Genomic DNA, 21,399 nt, shown 5'->3' on the forward strand with positions numbered 1-21,399 from the left:
TCCTGACTACCTGCCTAAGGTTCCTTTCTCGACCGTACATCCGGTCACCCTTGAGGCCTTCTGCCCTCCGCCATTCACAAAGCCGGAGCAGGAGAGATCTCACAGATTGTGTCCTTTCCGTGCTCTTCAGACCTACGTCCACTGCACTACCCAGTGATGTAAGTCAGAGCAACTGTTCGTCTGTTATGGGGGCCGTAACAAGGGGGCGGCGGCCACCAAGCAAACCATGTCACATTGGGTCAGAGATGCTATTGCTCTTGCCTATGAGGCGCGCGATCAAGATTCACCAACGGGTCTAAGGGTTTGCCTCTTCAAATGCTCTGGCAAGGGGTGCCCCCTTACAATTTGTTTATTTGTTCGTGATGCAGCAGGCTGGTCTTCTCCGCACAAATTCATAAGATTTTATAGTTCGGATGTTCATGCCACTCTCACGTCCTTGAGTCGACATCCCAAGCTAATGTCTGAGGCCTTCTTGCGTTCTTGTGAGCACACCTACAGAACCGTAGAGGGTCTAGACACTTTCAAGCATGACGCCGTGGGTATTCTCGTTTCCAATGCACCAAATGCAGCGCAGCATCGATTGTAGCTTTTGAAAGGGAACGATCCGGGCTACTTGACTGCAACCCTGTTCCCTGAAAAATCTACAATCGATGCTGCGCTGCTTTTAGTGCATTGGGAACGAGAATACCCACGCCGCCGTGCTTAAAAGTGTCTGGACCCTTTACGGTTCTGTAGGTGTGCTCACAAGAATGCAAGAAGGCCTGCGCTGCATTGCCGTGCTGAAGATGTCCTGGGACTGCTCATCTCGTTCCGCTTTTTCAGGGAACAGGGTTACAGTCAAGTAAGCCGTATCGTTTCGTGTTTTTATGTTTTTAGTGGGTGATGCCCAGATATAGTTAGACTAAGGTTGTACAAAACCAGCCGCAGGTAACTCAGTATCGATACTAAATACCGTAGACATGAAATAAACTGGCTCAGGAAACGTATTAAATGAAACAAAGAATGTCAATTTTTCAATAATTCAATGTTAATATTTGTAATTAATTTCATAATGTATTAGTTCCCAACAGGCAGCAGTATATCCACCACAGTGCTCACAAACATTTAAACTGCATCAAAAGACAATATAAATAAAATAAAAATTCAACATTTCATGCTTCCATCATACAGAGTTGACTTTACTTTTGTTAAACATCCCATCATTTATCATTTAAATTACAGAAGGAAAGTTAAACTGCAAATTTGACAAATGTATTAAAAAATATTTTCAAATTAGAGAAGTTGAATTCAGTCTGAAATATAAAATTCCAAATAAATAATTTGCAAAATACCACAAACATGCAGCAAAGTGACCTGTTTTCAATGCATGGGTCACATACATGAGTTCATATGGAATTGACATCCAGTTTAAATGGTGCTGGAGGATTCCTGTTCTATTAGTTTTGGAGTTTTTATGGTTCTTATAAAAGTGATGTATTCTGACTAGAGGTCCATTGATCTGTCAAATGTGAATCTCTAGAATGAGACTCTGGCATTAAATAAAAGAGTTTCAAGGTTAAAAGTCATTTGAATTGCCTTCCCTATAGAGGCCCGAGGATTATAGCACATAAGAGTCACATATACGCCTGACTTATCTTTGGCTGTGAGGCCTGTTTCTCTTGGATTTGCATGCATTTTCCTTGATAACTTTGACAGATGACACTAGAAAATATTGTTAGTAGTAGCCTGAGTGTATGTTCTAGATTTTACACATTAAAGTCAGAAAATGAAGTGCAGACATCACAAAGAAAGTTATAATGGTTTTTTTGTTTGTTTTTTAAATCCTCCTAGATCTTGCTTTTGAGATACTGCACACACTGAAAGCACAATGCATGACAGGATATTACCGCTTGATTAATTTCTTCTCCTGATCTCCATTTCACTGGTACCTGATCACATGACTTGTTGTTTGTGCTGTACAGTTTATTGTGATAGTAAGTTTAATAGTGTGCTCTATTAATCTTAGTTGGATGTTACGGCCAGTTTCCACAATCTAACAGTAATCAGTGTATTCAACACATACTGGACAGCAGCACACAAATCAAATGATTTAAGGTTTGTGCATGTGCAGACCGCTGCCGTGAAACCTCTCCATTAGAGTCTATTCACTGGCTCTGAATACAGTTAATTTTAATATTTTATGTAGCACTAAGGAAGTCTATTGTTTTTAAGTTTGGTTTTGAAATTTTAAATGACTTAGTTTTTTGTTGCGCATTGAGGGATTTATTCAGTAAATGTGTTGCCATCGTAGTTTATGCGCATGTCTTGTTATCGGATTGAAAGTAAATGTATCTGCCTCAGTGGGAGCGCATATGTTTTTTCAATGCACATTTATGGAAATAATGTGCGTCTTGGCCTTTTCAAGCATTTTTTATGCAATATCCCGATTATGCTTATAAAAACAGGTGGATGGAAATATTGAATGATTTTAATTTCTTCTTTGGAAAACAAGAAAAATAGATTTTTTTTAAATATGTCCATTGTGGTCCAAATCCAATGTTTGTTTTTTGGAACCCAACTTTCTCCGGACATCATAATCTGGGTTCTGAAAACAGAAAGTAAGTCATACAGGTCAGGTTAAGAACAAAATTTTTACAGAATTTTACATTTTGGGGTGAACTGTCTCTTGAAGGTCAGTTCAAAGTAATTTTTTGTCCAGTCCAGGCAATCATCATTGGAAGAAAATTAAGGTAAAAAAAGAAAAAGTCCAAATACACAATACACCATTTTATTAGTATTAGTATTATATTTATTTTTTTAAATCTTCTTTCCAATTTTCAGCATCAGTGTTGGCAATAACTCTTTTCATTTTACAGGATTAAAGACAAAGACAAAAAAAAACTTATTCGACCTCATGGGTTTTGACTCACTTTTTTCCTCCTTCTAATTGTGATTTTGAGTAGCCTGAATGATCTTTAATCACAATTATATAAGGAAGGCTGATTAGGGTAAAGTTCAGCAATAGAGACTCTTTTCTTTAAAGATTCATCGTAGCTTTGCAGTTTGAAGTTTTGAGTTTGACATAATCCAACAATAATCACAGCATTACCATGGACTGGCTAATTATATAAACAGTGTATATTCCAGAATTACTTCAGTGTGTATGTTGGTTTGCCATATTAATAGTTTTCGCTGGCTAGGCTAAAACGTTGATGCAGTTCAATTATAAAATAGAATAGAAATTATTGTAAAATCATAATGTGCATTGTTGTTTTTGATGCTACTTGCTATTCAGAATATTTTCAACACAACATGCTCTATTGATAAATCTCCCAAAGCCTTATGGACATATACGTTTTGGTTTCAGAATCATTGAAAGAAGGCTGCAAATACTCAGGGCGACACTTATCCTCATTGCCTTACTTGATCTGCTGTCAGACCTACTGCCAGCAATTTAAAACAGCTCTTGTGGTTTTGGCTTGTCACCACGATATTGCCCAGGCGAGCTCACTCCTCACAAGCATTATGGGTCATGAGCGATCATCTGAATCAGTGAGAAAAATGTATGTATGTGTAGCTGACCTAATGTGTAGCTGAACTACAGTTAGGTATGTTAGTGTAACGGGGTTCGTTGTTATGGGAAGAAGGAGGCGGGAACCGCCAATCAATCAAATACTTTTAATGATAAAATAAAAGAAATAGAAAAACAAAAGTATCCGTGTAGCGAGGGGGGCGTGGTTCAGCGAAGTCTCCAGTGAGAGAGCGAGGAGGGAGCCGAGCGGTAAGTAAGTAGGTCAAGTGCAAAATGACGAACACCTGTGTCTGATTGCAATGATTGGCGCGGGGAGACCGGATATAAGCTGGCTGATACGAGAGAACGGGATAGAGAGAAGGACTGGGGACTAGTACGGACAACTGATATGAGAGAGCTGAGACTGACAAATGGACTGAGTGCTTTTATAGCGGAAAGAGTTTTTTGAATGAGAGTTTCTGAACGTTGCTGTAGTACTTACTATGGTGAAGGCGCATGTGGCGCTATTGTTGTTTTTGTACGTTCTGTGTATAAATAAAGCCGTACGAGACCCAGTCACGCCGACCTCTGTCCTCTTCCATCCACACCTACACTGAACCGAATTATACTGGTGACGAATCCCGGGATGGAAGAGAAAGCCGCTGCCATGCAGTCCCCATCCGGTGTGCCGTTTGCGGATATCGTCCACGCGGTCGTGGGATTACATCAAGAGCAACATCAAGCCCTGCTAGCCGTGAAGGAGGAGCAAGAGCGCCGCTTCGAGGTGCTCCTCCGGACCCAGCAGGAGGACCGCGAGCTGTTCCGGGGCTGGTTGGACCGGAAGTTTCGGGCCCCACCATCATCGCCAGCCGTGGAATTGGCCCCGCCCATGCCTCTCAACAAAATGGGTCCATCAGACGACCCAGAAGCTTTCCTGGACCTATTTGAGAGGTCGGCCGAGGCATGGGGCTGGCCGCCTGTGGACTGGCCAATGTGGTTGATACCTTTGCTCTCCGGAGAGGCTCAGGTCGCCGCACACCAACTGCCAGTCCAGAATTTCCTGGTCTATAAAGACCTGAGGCGCCTCATTCTACAGCGGGTCGGCCGGACCCTGATCGAAGACAGCGTTTCCAATCGCTGGAGCACGGGGAAACTGGCCGAACCTTCTCCTTCACGCAGCAGCTCCAGGATGCGTGCCGCAAATGGCTGATGGCCGACGACCGCGACGTCGAGGGTATCATCGATCAGGTGGTACTGGAGCAGTTCGTTGCGATCGCCCGACTGTCACTGGACCAGGCCATCCAACTGGCGGAGGACCAAATGGTGGCGTGCCCAGGGGTCGGCGAACCCTTGCCAGCAGCTTCTCTCCCGGCCCCGCGGCCAAGCCTGTTCCAGCCCCCAGAGCACCACCCAGGGGGACCATCTCCACCACCGGCAGCCTTCCTGTTTTTTTTACCAACGCTCTCTCCACGCCAAAGCCTTGACCCCTGGGGCGGCGGGAAGGGCTGTGCTGGCCTGCTGGCGTTGCGGGGACCCTGAGCATTTTGTCGACCGTTGTCCGGTGATGGAGGTGGGGACACTGGTCAGGGTCCCTGACACACCGCAGGCTGCCCCCGATCAAGCTGGGTTGTACCAAATACCAGTGAGTATTAAGGGGGGTACCTATCAGGCTTTGGTGGATTCAGGTTGTAACCAAACCTCCATTCACCAAAATCTGATTCAACCAGGGGCATTGGATAAAAGCCGCGTGCTTAAGGTACAGTGTTTGCCCGGGGAGGTGGTGGATTACCCCTTAATGACGGTCACTATTCAATTTCGGGGCCAAAAGCATAGTGTGGAGGTGGCCGTTAGCCCGCACCTCCGGCATCCGCTGATTTTGGGGACCAATTGGCCGGGGTTTAAAGCACTATTGGGACATTTGTGTGTGGGTACCTATGGGACGAAAAGGAAGCGGGGGAAGGGGGCGGTCGCTCAGGTGGGAGAGGCTGTACCAGGACCTCTGGTGCCGGTGCCAGAGGAACGGAGCGCTGTTGAAAGAAGGGATCTCTCAGAGCACAATGATTTTCCTCTGGAACAGTCCCGGGATGAGACGCTCAAAAATGCGTTTGACCAGGTCCGCACGATCGATGGGCAGCCTCTTCACCCCGACCGACCACTCTCATATCCTTATTTCGCAATTATAAATGATAAGTTGTATCGGGTGACCCAGGACACGCAGTCAAAACAAGATACAACACGGTTATTGATTCCGAAAAGCCGCCGGGAAATGCTTTTCCAGGCGGCTCACTGTAATCCGATGGCTGGGCATTTAGGTCAGACAGCTACACTAAATCGTCTAATGACCTGTTTTTTTTGGCCGGGCATTCACGAGAACTTGCCCAAGTGGTGCGCGTCTTGTCGCGAATGTCAGCTGGTGAACCCACCGGCCAACCCAAAAGCACCTTTGTGCCCTCTTCCTTTAATATAGGTCCCCTTGGAGAGAATTGGTATGGACCTAATCGGGCCATTAGAGCGATCTGCACGGGGGCATCGTTTTGCATTAGTCCTAGTGGATTATGCAACGCGATACCCAAAAGCAGTGCCGCTTCGCAATATTTCCGTAGAGAGCGTGGCGAGCGCACTGTTTCAATTAATCTGCCGGGTGGGAATCCCGAAAGAGATCCTCACCGACCAAGGCACGGCGTTTATGTCACGTACCATTCGCGAACTTTACGAATTGTTGGGCATTAAATCGATTCGCACCAGCGTCTATCACCCACAAACAAACGGACTGGTGGAACGATTTAATCGCACGTTGAAATCCATGGTTCGTAAGTTCGTGCGGGAAGACGCCAAAAATTGGGATAAGTGGCTAGAACCCCTCTTGTTTGCTGTACGCGAGGTCCCCCAAGCCTCCACGTGGTTTTCCCCCTTCGAGCTTCTCTATGGGCGTCAGCCCCGCGGGGTATTGGACATGCTTAGAGCAACTTGGGAGGACGGACCTTTGAGTAGTAAGAACGAAATTCAATATGTAATGGACCTGAGAACAAAACTCCAGACCTTGGGGCGGCTTTCTATGGAGAATTTGATACAGGCTCAGGACAAACAAAGTCGGCTCCACAACAGGGGGGCTAGACTAAGAGAATTTGCACCGGGAGATGAAGTACTTGTATTGCTCCCCACTTCCAGTTCTAAATTACTCGACTATGAGGTCATCCGATCAGATAGGGAAGGGGCACATCAAATTTACCACCTCAATCTACTTAAAAAGTGGAATGAGGCAGAATCAGTGATGTTGGCAACGGTGGTGAGTGGGGAGGAGGACCTCAGTCCAGAATCCAACAGGGACTGGGCAAGCCCGATAGTTTTAGTGCCTTCTGTGTGGATTATCGCAAGGTTTGGGTTGCCTTGGGTTGACGAATTACTTGATCGGCTCGGTACCGCTCGATTTTATTCGACACTGGATTTGACAAAAGGATATTGGCAGATCCCCTTAACTCCAATATCCAAAGAAAAAAAAAAGCTTTCACAACGCCATTTGGATTACACCAATTTGTTACTCTTCCTTTCGGCTTGTTCGGGGCTCCAGCGACCTTCCAGCGCCTAATGGACAGAATTTTCCGGCCACATACTGCATATGCCGCTGCTTACTTGGATGATATTATCATCTATAGTAACGACTGGCAGCGGCATATACAGCATTTGCGAGCTGTCCTCAGGACGCTGCAGGAAGCGGGTGGAAAAGAAGTGTGCAGTTGGGCGGGTGGAAGTTAGGTATCTGGGTTTCCACTTGGGTCATGGACAGGTGCGTCCCCAAATTGATAAGACGGCAGCAGTTGCGACCTGTCCGAGGCCTAAGACCAAAAAGGAGGTTAGGCAGTTCCTTGGGCTAGCGGGATATTACAGAAGGTTTGTGCCTAATTATTCGGACCTCGCTAGCCCGCTGACTGACCTAACTAAAAAGGAAGCACCAGATACCGTCCAGTGGACGGAGTGGTGCCAGCAGGCCTTTACCCAGATAAAGGCTGCTCTATGTGGCGGACCGCTCTTACAGGCTCCTAACTTTTCTCTTCCCTTTATCCTGCAGGCTGACGCGTCGGACAGGGGGCTGGGCGCAGTCCTCTCCCAGGAGATGGAGGGTGAGGAGCGGCCGGTGTTGTACATTAGTCGTAAGCTCTCGAAGAGAGAGACTAAGTACAGCACAATTGAGAAAGAGTGTCTTGCCATCAGATGGGCCGTTCTCATCCTCCGCTATTATCTCTTGGGACGGGAGTTCACCCTCTGTTCGGATCATGCTCCCTTGCAATGGCTCCACCGCATGAAAGATACCAGCGCGCAGATTGCCCGTTGGCCAGATGCATTGCAACCTTTTAAATTTCTGGTGATCCACAAGCTGGGTACACAGATGGCTGTGGCTGACTTCCTCTCCAGGAGGGGTGGGGGGTATGGGGGGAGGAGGCTGCAGGCCGGATGGCTCCCCGGGCTTAGTCGGGCGGTGGGGGTGTGTGGCGGGGGGCGTGGTTCAGCGAAGTCTGCAGTGAGAGAGCGAGGAGGGAGCCGAGCGGTAAGTAAGTAGGTCAAGTGCAAAATGACGAACACCTGTGTCTGATTGCAGTGATTGGCGTGGGGAGACCGGATATAAGCTGGCTGATATGAGAGAACGGGAGAGAGAGAAGGACTGGGGACTCGTACGGACAACTGATATGAGAGAGCTGAGAGACTGACAAATGGACTGAGTGCTTTTATAGCGGAAAGAGTTTTTTGAATGAGAGTTTCTGAACGTTGCTGTAGTACTTACTACGGTGAAGGCACATGTGGCGCAATTGTTGTTTTTGTACGTTCTGTGTATAAATAAAGCCGTACGAGACCCAGTCACGCCGACCACTGTCCTCTTCCATCCATACCTACACTGACCCGAACTACAATCCACCAGCAGCCCCCCGCGGACGACTGCTGGCTGCACAAAAGAGAAACAAAACACAACATAACATCAGGCCTGTTCCTCTCTCGATCTTCACCATCGTCACTCCTCCTTTTTTGCTTCCGCTCCTCCGTGAGAGATGCGAGACCGGTGCGTCTCACAGGTGACATTCATTATCACTCACGCCGTTCTCTCACGTCCCTCAGCCTCGTCCTGCTCGCCACATAGCCCCATCGTCCTTCGCAGGCCGGAGTGTACACACGAGACTGCGCTCTCGATCTAGTGCTTATTCTGGACCTCAGAATAGGCCTACTTCGGTGCTTAGCCAGGGTGATCTGAGGGTTACCTTGAGGGGTTCCACACTGAGGCAATCTCCATGGGTCCCTCACATCTCACTAACGCTGCCGCCGACGAAGCCTCCAAAAGAGTGTGCTGGTCCTTCACATGGACGACCAGTCGTGCCTTTTGGAGCTCCTCCTGATGACCAGATGTTGATTGCAGCATCGGAGGGAGAGCTTCAGTCCTCTGGAGATGAGGATTCAACTGCTTTGCCCCCTTCGGGGTGTGTAGCGTTGCCCGAGTCCGATCCAGAATAGAAGGCTATGCTTTCCTGGGCCGCCGAGAAGGTAGGCTTGCGTGGAACTCTCCATCACGTCTCGGGGTGGGCTGTGCTGGTACTCACGCGGTGTCCCGGTACCATTCTTCCCGGAAGTGCATGATGAGCTCACCAGTTTGTGGACGGCGCCGTATAGTGCCAGAAGCTGTCCTAGTGGCTCCTCCCTCCTCATCACCCTCGATGGCGGAGCGGCTAAGGGGTATGTGGATGTCCCGCGGGTGGAGCGTACCGTTGCGATGCAACTGTGTCCAGCGTCCGCTTCGTCCTGGCGGGGCAATCCATGCCTCCCGTCCAAGGCATGTAAATTTTCGTCCAGTCTTACGGCGAAGGCTTACAGAGCCTGTGGACAGGCTGCTTCCGTCCCTCCATGCCATGGCGCTCATGCAGGTCCACCAGGCCCAGGTGCTCATGGACATGAACGAGGGTGGTTCTGACCCAGAGCTCCTTCCAGGCAACTGACCTCGACCTCCGGGCAACAAAGGAAACCACACGTTCTGTTGGTTAGGTGATGTCCAGCTTGCTGCTCCTGGAGTGCCATTTTTGTCTCAACCTGGCCGATATGAGGGACACCGAAAAGTATCGGTTCCTGGATGTCCCTCTGTCCCAGGTTGGGTTGTTCGGTGACGTGATCGAGAGCTTTGCCCAGCAGTTCTCGGACGCATAGAAGCAGACGGAGGCGATACGACACGTCCTGTCTCGGCGGACCGCTGCTGCTCCCACCCGGCAGCAGACCCTCCGTGCGCTCGTCGCCGAGGTCGGCCTCCTGCGGTGTCCTACGCTCCTGCTAAGAGGCGGATCACGTTTCTCTTTAGGAGATGGTGAATGCATCGCTTCTTCCCCCGTTGGAGGGCCGGGCGGAGAATCTTTTGTTTTGTTTTCTTTTTGTTTCACAATTTCAATAAAAGAGCAATTTCTGAAACCTCTGGGTCCCAAGAGGGCGCGCTTGCCGGTCGATGACGCTATGCCTTGTCACACTCAAGCCCCTCTTTCATCACCAGTGAGCAGCAGTGGCTGTGATCCGGACGCTCTAACACCTCCGCTCACTCACTCTGCCCCTCGACGGAAGCAGGTACGTATTGCACCACACACTCAGACCCCACTCTGGGCTTCTATGCCCACCGCGGGTACGTCTGTGGTGCAGTTGGTCCTGCTTGCTCGGTGTCTGGGAGCTCGGCTTACGCTTCCCAGCCCATCTCACTGGCTCATCCGTACTATCAGACTCGGCTATGCGATTCAGTTCTCATAGTTCTCAAGCCCACAGTCTTCAGAGATCGCACCCCTACTGGCGAAAGACGCAATCGAGACGGTCCCTCCAGCCGATATGAAGACCAGCTTCTACAGCCCGTACATCATTGTAACCAAGAAAGGCGGTGGGTTACGGCCAATCTTGGACCTGCGTGTCCTGAACCGGTCCCTTCACAGCCTGCCGTTCAAGATGCTTACGCAGAAAGCATTTTCAAATCCATCCGTCCCCAGGATTGGTTTGCAGCGATCGACCTGAAAGACGCGTTTCTTCGCTTTGCGTTCGAGGGACGGGCATATCAGTACAAAGTCTTACCCTTCGGGCTGGCCCTGTCACCCCGTGTCTTCACGAAAGTTGCGGAGGTGGCCATTGCTCCCATGTGCCAGCGTGGTGTTCCCATTGTCAACTACCAAGATGACTGGCTCATTCTGGCCCAGTCGAGAAAGCAGTTGTGCGAACACAGGGACATTGTACTCAGTCACATCAGCCACCTAGGGCTTTGGGTCAACTGGGAAAAGAACAAACTCACCCCCGGGTAGAGGATCTCTTTTCTAGGTATGGTGCTGGACTCGATCAACATGACAGTCCAGGCATGCGTCGAGTCAGTGTTGAACTGCGTGAGCACGCTCAGACGCAGAACAGCGGCACCACTGAAACTTTTTCGGAGGCACCTGGGGCAAATGGCAGCTGTAGCCGTGGCAACGCCGCTTGGATTGCTTCATATGAGGCCGCTCCAACACTGGCTCCACAATCGAGTGCCCAGAAATTACCCCGCACTGTCGCCAAAGTCTCAGCTTGTGGTCGGACACTTCGTTCTTGCGGGCAGGTGTTCCCCTAGAACAAGTGTTCAGGCATTCTGTGGTCACCACGGATACCTCAGCCACCGAATGGGGGCCACGTACAAAGGGCATGCAGCTTCAGGTCTGTGGACGGGGCCTCAACGGCATATGCACATCAACTACCTCAAGTTGTTAGCAGTACATCTTGCTGCTCGGCCACTTCAAAACGCCGCTACTAGGCAAGCATGTACTGGAGTGTAAGGACAGCACTGTGACCGTTGCGTACATCAACCGTCAGGGTGGTCCACGCTCCGCATGTCACAACTCGCCCACCAAACCCCCTCTTTTGGAGTCAGAAGCATCTGAGGTCGCTTCATGCCATTTATATTCCGGGCCTGCTCAACCGTGCAGCCGACGAGCTCTCACGGCAGCAGGTGCTACCGGGAAAATGGCGACTCCATCCCCAGGTGGTCACGTCTCCCTGCCAGTTGTTCTATCCCCTGACCGAGGGGACCATTGGCATGGATGCTCTGACACACAGCTGGCCCCCAGGATTACGCAAATATGCGTTTCCCCCAGTGAGCCTTCTTGCACAGACCTTGTGCAAGGTCAAGGAGGACGAGGAGCAGGTCTTGGTTGTTGCGCCATATTTGCCAAACCTGACCTGGTTCGCGGAACTGGTGCTCCTCGCAACAGCCCCTCACTGGCTCATTCCTCTTATAGAGGATCTGCTCTCTCAGAGACGGTACACCCTATGGCACCCGCTTCCAGACCCTTGCTTTCCTTCCTGCAAGATGAGTTGGAGTGAAGGTTGTCTCCCTCCACCTTTAAAGTGTATGTTGCTGCTATCGCCACACATCACGATGCAGTTGAAGGTAAGTTGCTGGGAAAGCACGACCTGATCGAACATGAGTGACTGATAGGGAACGTCTTGGTTACTTATTTAACCTTCATTCCCTGAAGGAGGGAGCGGGAAACGTAATGTCCCGTCACCACAGTTGCTGACCATTCCTGTACGGCCGTCACGATCTCGGCTCCTCAGCTAAAAACAATGAGTGCGTGTGCCCGCTTCCTGTTTAAACCCACGCTGCAGGGCGGGGCATGTGATGCGATTCACGCACGGCAACATTCATTGGCTCGTTCTGTAGACACTCGAAGTTGATAGGGCTCCCTGAAGTTATCCCAATTACGTCATCACGTCGACGTTACGTCTCCCCTTCCCTCCTTCAGGGAACGAAGGTTACATTAGTGACCGAGAAGTTTTGCAAAATATCTTAAATCGGTTACATTAGTAACCAAGATGTTTTGCAAAATATCTTAAAATATATATTACATCTATTTGATATGTACAGAGAGACAATGTCATTCGAAAGCTGCTTTCCCCAAAAAGCATAAATAAACACGATGGCTCTGGGAGCCTTCAAAATGGTGTGCTGACGCAGTAACAGTACTATCTTTTAAGCAGCACGACTTCACATGGATTTAAACGAGGTGCCCACACCATAATTTAGAAATTATTTATAGACTTGGGACTTTTGACTTGGACAACTAAGCAACCACCAAGCAATGCCCTATCAACCATCCTAAACACCCAAGCATCTACCCACAACAGCTGTCTGCAACCATATTGCATTGGCCTAGCTACCACATTCAATAAATTAAAAACTTCTTATAATTGTGGCATACTCACATTTTCTTCTGATCTTTCCTTCCCTCATTCTCTCAGATTGAGTATAGACCTATTCATTTTTCAGTGACTGTGTGATTACACATTCATCATACTCACTCATTTTAATTGGATTTTTTTCTGATATTTGATTCTTCCAGTAAGAAATCTTATAGGATCTCAATTAATATTTATGCCAACACCAAATATCCTCATGCAAGTGAACTGAAACGTTCATCAGTGAAACCATTTAAACATACATTCCTGCCCTTCCAGAGATGCATGCATTTTTATGATAGTAGACAAGGAGCTTAGCTCACACTGAAGATGCAGGAAAAAATGTTGTCATTGATTAATGTGCTCTCAGCACATTTGGGTAAGTTCTGTTTCATAGCATCAATTACAGATTTTACTCGCTACTTTCAAGTTTTCAAATGTAACTTAGAAACAAGAGAACCTGGGAATGTGGATAACTTTGACAGTCAGTTTTTTTAGTTTTTTTATTAAGCAGGCTTGCTTCTTTATGGTTTCTAAAGCAAAAACCAGACCTGATCCAGACATAAATTGTGGAGATGGAAGCTGAAATTTCAGTACAAGAGCAGTGCAGATTCAGGAAGAAAATTGTGTCAGTGGTGAAATTTAGCAATGCACCACCAAAAAAAAACAAAAAACAAAAAAACACAATAATGTAATGGCTATATATATATATATATATATATATATATATATATATATATATATATATATATATATATATATATATATATATATAACCAGATGAGAAAAGCCACAACCATAAAAGAGTGGCGAAGAGTATCCAGGTCAAATTGACCCGGCATTCTGTTATTTTTTAGAAAAATATTTTATCAATAAAAACATTTATTTAGTTGATATTCCATGAATTCTTAAAAAAAAAAAAAAATTAATTTCATATTTTGTGGCGATAGGATGAAAACAAATAACAAGAATAATACATCTTGTATCACTATATGCCAGAGAGTGCATAAAGGGGAATTTAGACTCAGCAGTATTTTTGTCAATATTTATTTTCTTTAAACTTCGTGGATTACTTAAAAATCTGTTGTGAAATGTTTTTTTTTTTTTGTTTTGTTTTTTGCTGTGAGCCAAGAATTTGCTTTAGACACCAACCTGAATACACATATCTCTGGTATAGTAGGTGAAAAGCAGTATTTGAAATGAGTAACATGTCTGAATCCACAGTATCCATAACACAATAGGCAAATGACTTACTGTACTTCTGCTATGATTCTGAAGTTCACATCCAATGGACACTTTACTATAGATAGACCATAAGAGAGGAGTCGTGAATAATAGGGAAATGACAGAACTCAGATAGCATTCATAGTACACACCTACATGCTTAATAATACTTTATTCATACTATACATATGCATACTTTTTTAACAGTCATGAAATTCTCAAATGTAGAAATGAACACAATGCAAATTCAGAAACAGCAGAGAACAGGAAATGACAGCTGGATGCCTAAACAAAGGAAGAGGTGCAATCTCTGCCCAAAGTTATGCTTAGAGGTGGAAAAAATTATGAGAAATGTTCCGTCTTGGTCTGCAAAGATCTTTACAGTAGCTCTAAATCAGTTTAAAGTATTTTTAGAAAACATACAACTGCATTTTAAAAATAATAAAAGTGGAAATACGTTTGATATATTAAGACATTTGCTCAACATCAATTATTTTAGTTATTTTATTAATAGGACACTTATTTTTTTAAGAAAAACAATAATTCCAGTATGGGTCATTTTGACCCCTTTTATGCTTTCATGTAGTTTTTTGGTTCATGCATTCATCTGAAATGAGGTCTCAGGATAAACTTGTTGAAACTTGTTAAGATTCTCCACAAAAAACAAAACAAAAAAACAACAAAAACACAACAGACTTCCAGAACAATGTTTTGGGTGAAAATTATTTTAAAAAATATGTAATATGAAAATTTCAAAAACCGTTCAAAAGAGGATGGTTTAGTGGTTTAGAGGCTACTGAAGGTGTGTTCACTTTTCACATCTGTCTTTAAAACTTTCCGTTCCACTCTCCGTCCTCTCCCGTGTGAGACCAATTAGTGCCGTCCATGTTTAAATGATGCTCCTCAGGGGAGGTGTAAACTATTCCAGCGCTCTGGATAGCATTTGTTCTTCCTGTGTGCTCGTTGTAAAAGGTCTTGTTGCTTGAGACAGCAAAAATATATGGGAGAACCGGAGTGTGACCAAGGGTCCCATGAGAAGATTTCCAATTTTTTCCAATGGATAAAGTTAAATGACAACACATAGTACCCAGACCTTTTTTCCAAAGGGTCTTTCTGGTCTTTCCTAGGTGTCTTTAAAGAAATAGTTTGCCCGTAAATGAAAATTCTGTCATTATTTACTCACCATCATGACTTTCCAAACCCATATACTGTTAGTTGTTCTGCAAAAAAATAAAATAAAAAGTATCTTACACTAATAAATATTAATGACATTTTGGGTGAACAGTTTCAGGTTTTGCAAACCTCTGGGAGTTCGCAAAGGTATTACAGGGGGTTTGTGAGTTGATGAAAAGCTAATAATTAATAAAAAATGATAATGTAAAATTGAAAAAAAAAATGTATATATATATATATATATATAAACAAGTGGATGTGTTGAGTTATATGAACTACTGAAACATTAACTAAAAATGTCAAGGGGTATTTCAAGCAAGTATTTTACGTCAAATTGTGGCTGGAAAAAAATAGTTTTGGAATTCCTACTCTAAGTTTCTTTCTTTCTATATTATATCTACAGCAATCAAGATGAAGATTAAAGAGGTGAAAAAGGAAAAAAGCGACCGCAAGCTTATCGCAGCACAAAAGAAGAAGAAGGTTCTGAAGATGGGAATACTGAGGAAGAAAGACCTAAAAAAGCTCACGCTATACATCAAGAATGGAGCAAACTGTCCCTGCTCACAACTGGACAATCTCGGGAGCAACTTCCTCATCATGGGCCGCAAAGTGGACCAACAGTTACTGCTCATGTCCATCCACAAGTGGGACAAAAAGAGCAAGGAACTCAAGTTTGCCATTAAATACATGAAATCTCATCAGTGTCCTACCTATCACACTGTCTTCCAGTGATCAATGACTCTTCTGTCTGTGTCTTCCAATAACTCTTTCAGAGACCGTATCCATGCCTAAGTCCAACCATTAGTACAGATGTATTTTATTACTCAAGAAATGGCTTATGGGAACTGCTTAGGACTTAATTCATCAAGTACAGCTACATTTTCTTGGCAACTCTATCTACATAAAATGTATTGTTTATGAAGAAATCAGCACACTTATGATGCTCATGCATTTTTTAGTGAAATTTTCCCGGTTCCCTCATTCAGAGCACAAGCTATGAGACTTTTCAGAAAGACACTGACAACCCTTTCAATCAATGTGAGAAAAAGAGAATTGTGAACAGGAGCTTTAAAAAGTGCACTCATATTTGACTTCAATGGTCGAGATTCCACAAGCAATCGAAACAGAACAAGCATATTGCCAACTGGTTTTTATTTGTACCTTTCATTTTGTAGATAAGGAATAAAAAGTTTTTATTATATACTACGAAGATATAATCGTGATCATTAGCACCAGAATGCCACATGACTCCAGTGAGGGTTTGGGAGGTAAGAAAACTGGTGGATTGAAAAGTGTTGGTCAGGATGGCAGCCCAGATACGTCAACCACAGCCAGGACCATTTTTCTGCTCTAAGAGAGCACATCATTTGACTCTGACTCTGGACTCATTCAGTAATTTGGGTTGGTGAGGTGTTTTTCATGCTTTCTATACAGTATGCAACATTATTTTTTACTAAAATTATTATATATTGCTACAAATATGCAGACATGGTATGGAAAGAGCCTTCCGGCTTTACATCTCACTGTAATAAAAGTTCAAATCTAACTGTGCTAGTTCTGTTTAATCAGCCATCACCTTTTAATGATATTGTAATATTGTTGATGACATCACAAGGATTACATCAGTTTGTTATTTATCTTCAGGAATTAACAATAGTTCAGCCAAAAAAGCCTTCTTGTCATTTTAAACCTCTAGGATTTTCTTTCTTCTGTGGAACGCAATAGTATATTTTTTTCAGAAAACATATTACATTTTGGTTCTGTCCTGTGGCGGGTTGTCAGGGGAGGTGAGGTGTATCCAAAATGTTTAGGTAAAAATGGGAGAAGGATGGTTTAATGTTAATAATATCCCCAGTTTTCATTCAGTCTCATAATTTGTATTTCTTGTTTGTAAGTTCACTACTTTAACACCATAAAATATTACTGAGGTCAGAACTACCTCTTCCCCAAATCTGCTGATGTTTCTGCTTTCAGAACACTGTTCTAATTTAAGGGGATACAGAAGGGCAGGGAGAGGCAAAATCCATAGCCGAAGACTTTTGCCTCCATTGGTTAAAAAAAGAAGAAAGCCAATTACTATCAAAATCACTAATTTCCCTTTCAGCGGTTAGAGTGTTGATAAACAAAATACATAGCAGAGAAGGCTAGCTCGCCCTTGGTATATCAACGAATCATCGTAGAGACATAAATTATGTGATATTAGTTTGAACTGCTAATGCTGATAATGTACCAATTCCCTTATAGAGAGTAGAGATAACGATCAGACAGTATTTGATCGCCAACAATTTGAACAACACAATTCGAACTGCAGATTAAAAAAGAAGCCCCCATGCCTTATTTGGCGATCAATCAACCAACGAACCGACCAATCAGTCAATCAATCAATCAATCAACCAATCAACCAATCAATCAATCAATCAATCAATCAATCAATCAATCAAGCTAAGTTAATCCTATAAGGCAAGGCACTATTCATTTGCACACCACAAATGGAGATGATATGTGCTAAATCTAAAACAGGGAATATTTATCCGATATGTAAATCACCAAAATCATATCAAGACTGACTCTGCTGTACATGTGTTTCCAATTGCCAACAGTTAACCTTAATAACAAATCTATGTACCAACCTGTTTAAACAAGAATAAGAAAAGACCAAAATATGGAAGTAAAATAATGCCAAATGTTTTTGAAACAAAAAGCATGTGGAATTGTACTAGAAAAAAAATATGCATTGCATTAACCCTGCTTGTATTTTAATGCATTGTATTTTTAGGGCTTGCATTTTTATGGGCTGAAATTTAGCATGGTTGAATATTTAAGCTGTGAATATTTCAATTCAAAACATTTCAAACACATTTTCATTAGTAAAATTTCAATAATCCTTATTCACCTTTCATATTTCACTTCCAAAATATTCAAACTGATTAAAAATACAACCTATAATATTCAATAGGTGGTTTCGGTCCATTTTATTTCGCTTTAAAAATTCGCTTCCACAAATTAAGTGGTTCAAATTCGACAGTAAATCCAGGAACTGCAGGAAAAGCAGTAGATTACCGAGCATAATATCCATCTGCTGTTAGTCGACCTCACCAGCAGGGGGTGCAGGTGCGTGTTGTTGAGGAAGACCAGAGCAACAGTTAGAGCAAGCCATTCATTCATAAAAACCCATTTACAACAATGTAAGTGTATCTATGATTATTATGACGTCTGTTTTATGTGAAATTCAGCGTCTTCACGATTACTTTTCCTGTGTAGCCTACATGCATCTTTCTCTACCGTGAACGAGATTATAATGTTAACCTTATATTGCGGCGATTGTGCTGCATGCAGTACTAGGGTTTCCCTCAATACTTCAGGATTCCCCTGCTGGACATATAAAACGCTTAACGTAGCTTACAAGGGACTAATACAGTGATATAAAAGACCAAACTCGCAGGCAAGCAGAAGGACTCAGAATATGAACTTAACTCGCAAAGTTTAAAGCTGAGCGTTTCTCAGTGATACTGGCATAAGTTGGCTTGACATTGGACATTCGCACATTTAGGGACCGTCTTTAAAGTTACATTCGACATTGGTATACATGTTTCTTACTTCAATAGCATTTGAAGAGAACGACTTACAGTCATAAAACCAACTGTAAAGTGTTCATGTAGGTGTCAGGCATAATGCGCAATTTATTCAAATAAATTGAAGTTTGCTATTGAAGTTAGAAACGTTTAGGCCTATAGGACTACCAATGTTACTTTAGAGATGGTCCCAAAATGTGCGAATGTCAAGCCAATTTTACATTTAGCCATTTAGCAGACGCTTCTATCCAAACTTAAACTAACAATATAGGACAACAATATGAAAGTGCTATGACCCTAAACAACTTTTGTGCCTTCTTTTACACTTATTAAAGGGATAGTTCACCCAAAAATGAAAATTCTGTCATTATTTACTCACCCTCATGTTGTGCCAACCCCGTAAGACCATCGTTCATCTTCGGAAAACGAATTAAGATATTTTTGATGAAATCTGAGAGGTGGATCATTCCTCCATACTAGTCCATAGGCTTCTTGAGGGATTGAACTTGCCAGCCTCGAAAAGTTATTAAAGACATTGTTAAAATTATCCAAGTGACTACAGTGGCTCAATCTCAAGTTTATCAAATGAAGAGAACACTTTTTGTGCGCAAAAACCCCCAAAAATAACGACTTTATTTCAACTGTTCATTTCCTTCTCTCTGGGCCTCGAGTCAGGTTACTAGTTTAACAGCGTATGATCTGTTGTTGTACGTCATACGCATCACCCACATGACCAGAGTCGGCCAATAGTGAGCCTACGTGTGACGTAGCTCTACGCAATTACACTAGTTTAACTGACTAGAGGCCCAAAGAGAAGGAAATGAATAGTTGAAATAAAGTCGTTATTTATGTTTGTTTTTGCACACAAAAAGTATTATCGTCGCTTGATAAACTTAATATTGAGACACTGTAGTCACTTGGACTATTTTAATGATGTCTTTAATAACTTTTCGAGGCCGGCAAATTTCAATCCCTCAAGAAGCCTATGGCCTAGTATGGAGGAGTGATCCAGCTCTCAGATTTCATCAAAAATATCTTAATTTGTGTTCCGAAGATGAACAAAGGTCTTACGGGGTTGGAACAACATGAGGGTGAGTAAATACTGACAGAATTTTCATTTTTGGGTGAACTATACCTTTAAGCCTACTGACCCAGATAATCATCACAAAAAGGTAATGCATGCTCAATTGTTGTAAATGAGTTTTTTATGAATGAATGGCTTGCTCTAACTGTTGCTCTTTCTTCGTCAACAACACGCACTTGCACCCCCTGCTGGTGAGGTCGACTAACAGCAAATGGAGATTGTGCTCAGTAATCTACTGCTTTTCCTGCAGTTCCTGGATGTCAACATTGAATTTACTGTCGAATTTGAACCATTGAATTTATGGAAGCGAATTTGCAAAGCGAAATAAAATGGACTGAAAACCGCCTGTTGAATATTATAGGTTGTATTTTTAATCAGTTTGAATATTTTGAAAGTGAAATATGAAAGGTGAAAATGGGTTATTGAAATTTTACTAATGAAAATGTGTTTGAAATGTTTTGAATTGAAAAATTTGCTGCTTAAATATTCAACCATGCTAAATGTCAGCCCATAACAATGCAAGCCCTAAAAATACAATACATTAAAATACAAGCAGGGTTAATGCAATGCATATTTTTTTTCAAGTAGTACAATTCAACATGCTTTTGTTTCAAAAACATTTGGCGTTATTTTACTTCCATACCAAAAGAGCAAATTACCAATTCAGTACAAATCTCTGTAAATGTGAAAAAAGCAGTGGAATTTATCTGAGATCAAGGAGCAAATGCCTCTCTTCCTGTAGATGCTGGCATTGTGGATCATGGATAAGCAACCCCTCATTACTGGCCTATTGTCTACAGGGATCTGCCAGCTCATGCCATCCCCACTCCCACATTCAAACACTCTCCACACAGCTTACATCAGACAGATCCAAACATCACAGTATGATCTGGACTCTCTCACAGGTTCTACAGTGTCACAGTGCCATCTCAAACATCAGCTGATCACCATAGGTGTTACAGATAGATGTCTGCTGTCCAATTACAGGATGTTCACCAACACGCAACTCACACACTGCTCTTTGCAGACTCTTACCATCTTTAATTAGGTTCCCATTTATACATGTACTTGTATTTCTGGTTTAACACTCAAGGATGATATAGAAATATGTACATTTACACACCATGCTTGTATATGGTTTGGCTACACCTGATATATGTCTTCTAAAACATTTTAAAATAATTTAAATTAGCATGAACTGAAGATTCAATCCCATTCTATATTTTTTTTTTAAATGCATGCAATATGTCTTATTGTGAAGAATTCATAACTGCTTGTATTTTTTATTTTATTTTTTTATTGTTTTGACCTTGTATTATTTAATAAAATGTCATAGCTGGAGCTTCTGGTGAAAAAGATAGATCTCTCTCTGGTGATGTATGCAGGACTATTTAATCTGCTTAAATCCCAGCCGCATAAACTCATGTTCATCTGTTTCCATTTTGATTGCAATGCCGAAAATCCAGCTTGGTGATTATCAAGATTTTCTAGTGAAAGATCTTAAATTTAGTTGCTTACATAAAGTTATTGTCACAGTGTCTGGTTTGTGTTCCCTGGGTTTTCACTAGAGGTTGCTTTCCCTGATCGTCACCCTTATCATGAACTGCATTTCCCATAACCCTTTGCCTGAACTCATCACTGATCATTGCACTCAG

The 21,399-nt window shown here is 43.4% G+C and overlaps 1 protein-coding gene across 1 annotated transcript in view; it reads left to right on the top strand.

Moving 5' to 3' along the window:
* The window catches only part of sfrp5 (secreted frizzled-related protein 5), a 36,819-nt gene extending 20,185 nt beyond the window's left edge, over nt 1–16,634 (top strand). The window contains exon 3 of the mRNA XM_077236416.1: nt 15,492–16,634. Coding sequence (XP_077092531.1) covers nt 15,492–15,820 — 329 coding nt within the window. The 3' untranslated portion in view covers nt 15,821–16,634. The remainder of the gene's footprint in view (nt 1–15,491) is intronic.
* Nucleotides 16,635–21,399: the final 4,765 nt, after the last annotated feature.

Source organism: Siphateles boraxobius, unplaced genomic scaffold (assembly GCF_051911475.1).
Source record: "Siphateles boraxobius isolate OS27281-9 unplaced genomic scaffold, OSU_SipBor_1 20, whole genome shotgun sequence".
Lineage (NCBI taxonomy): Eukaryota > Metazoa > Chordata > Actinopteri > Cypriniformes > Leuciscidae > Siphateles > Siphateles boraxobius.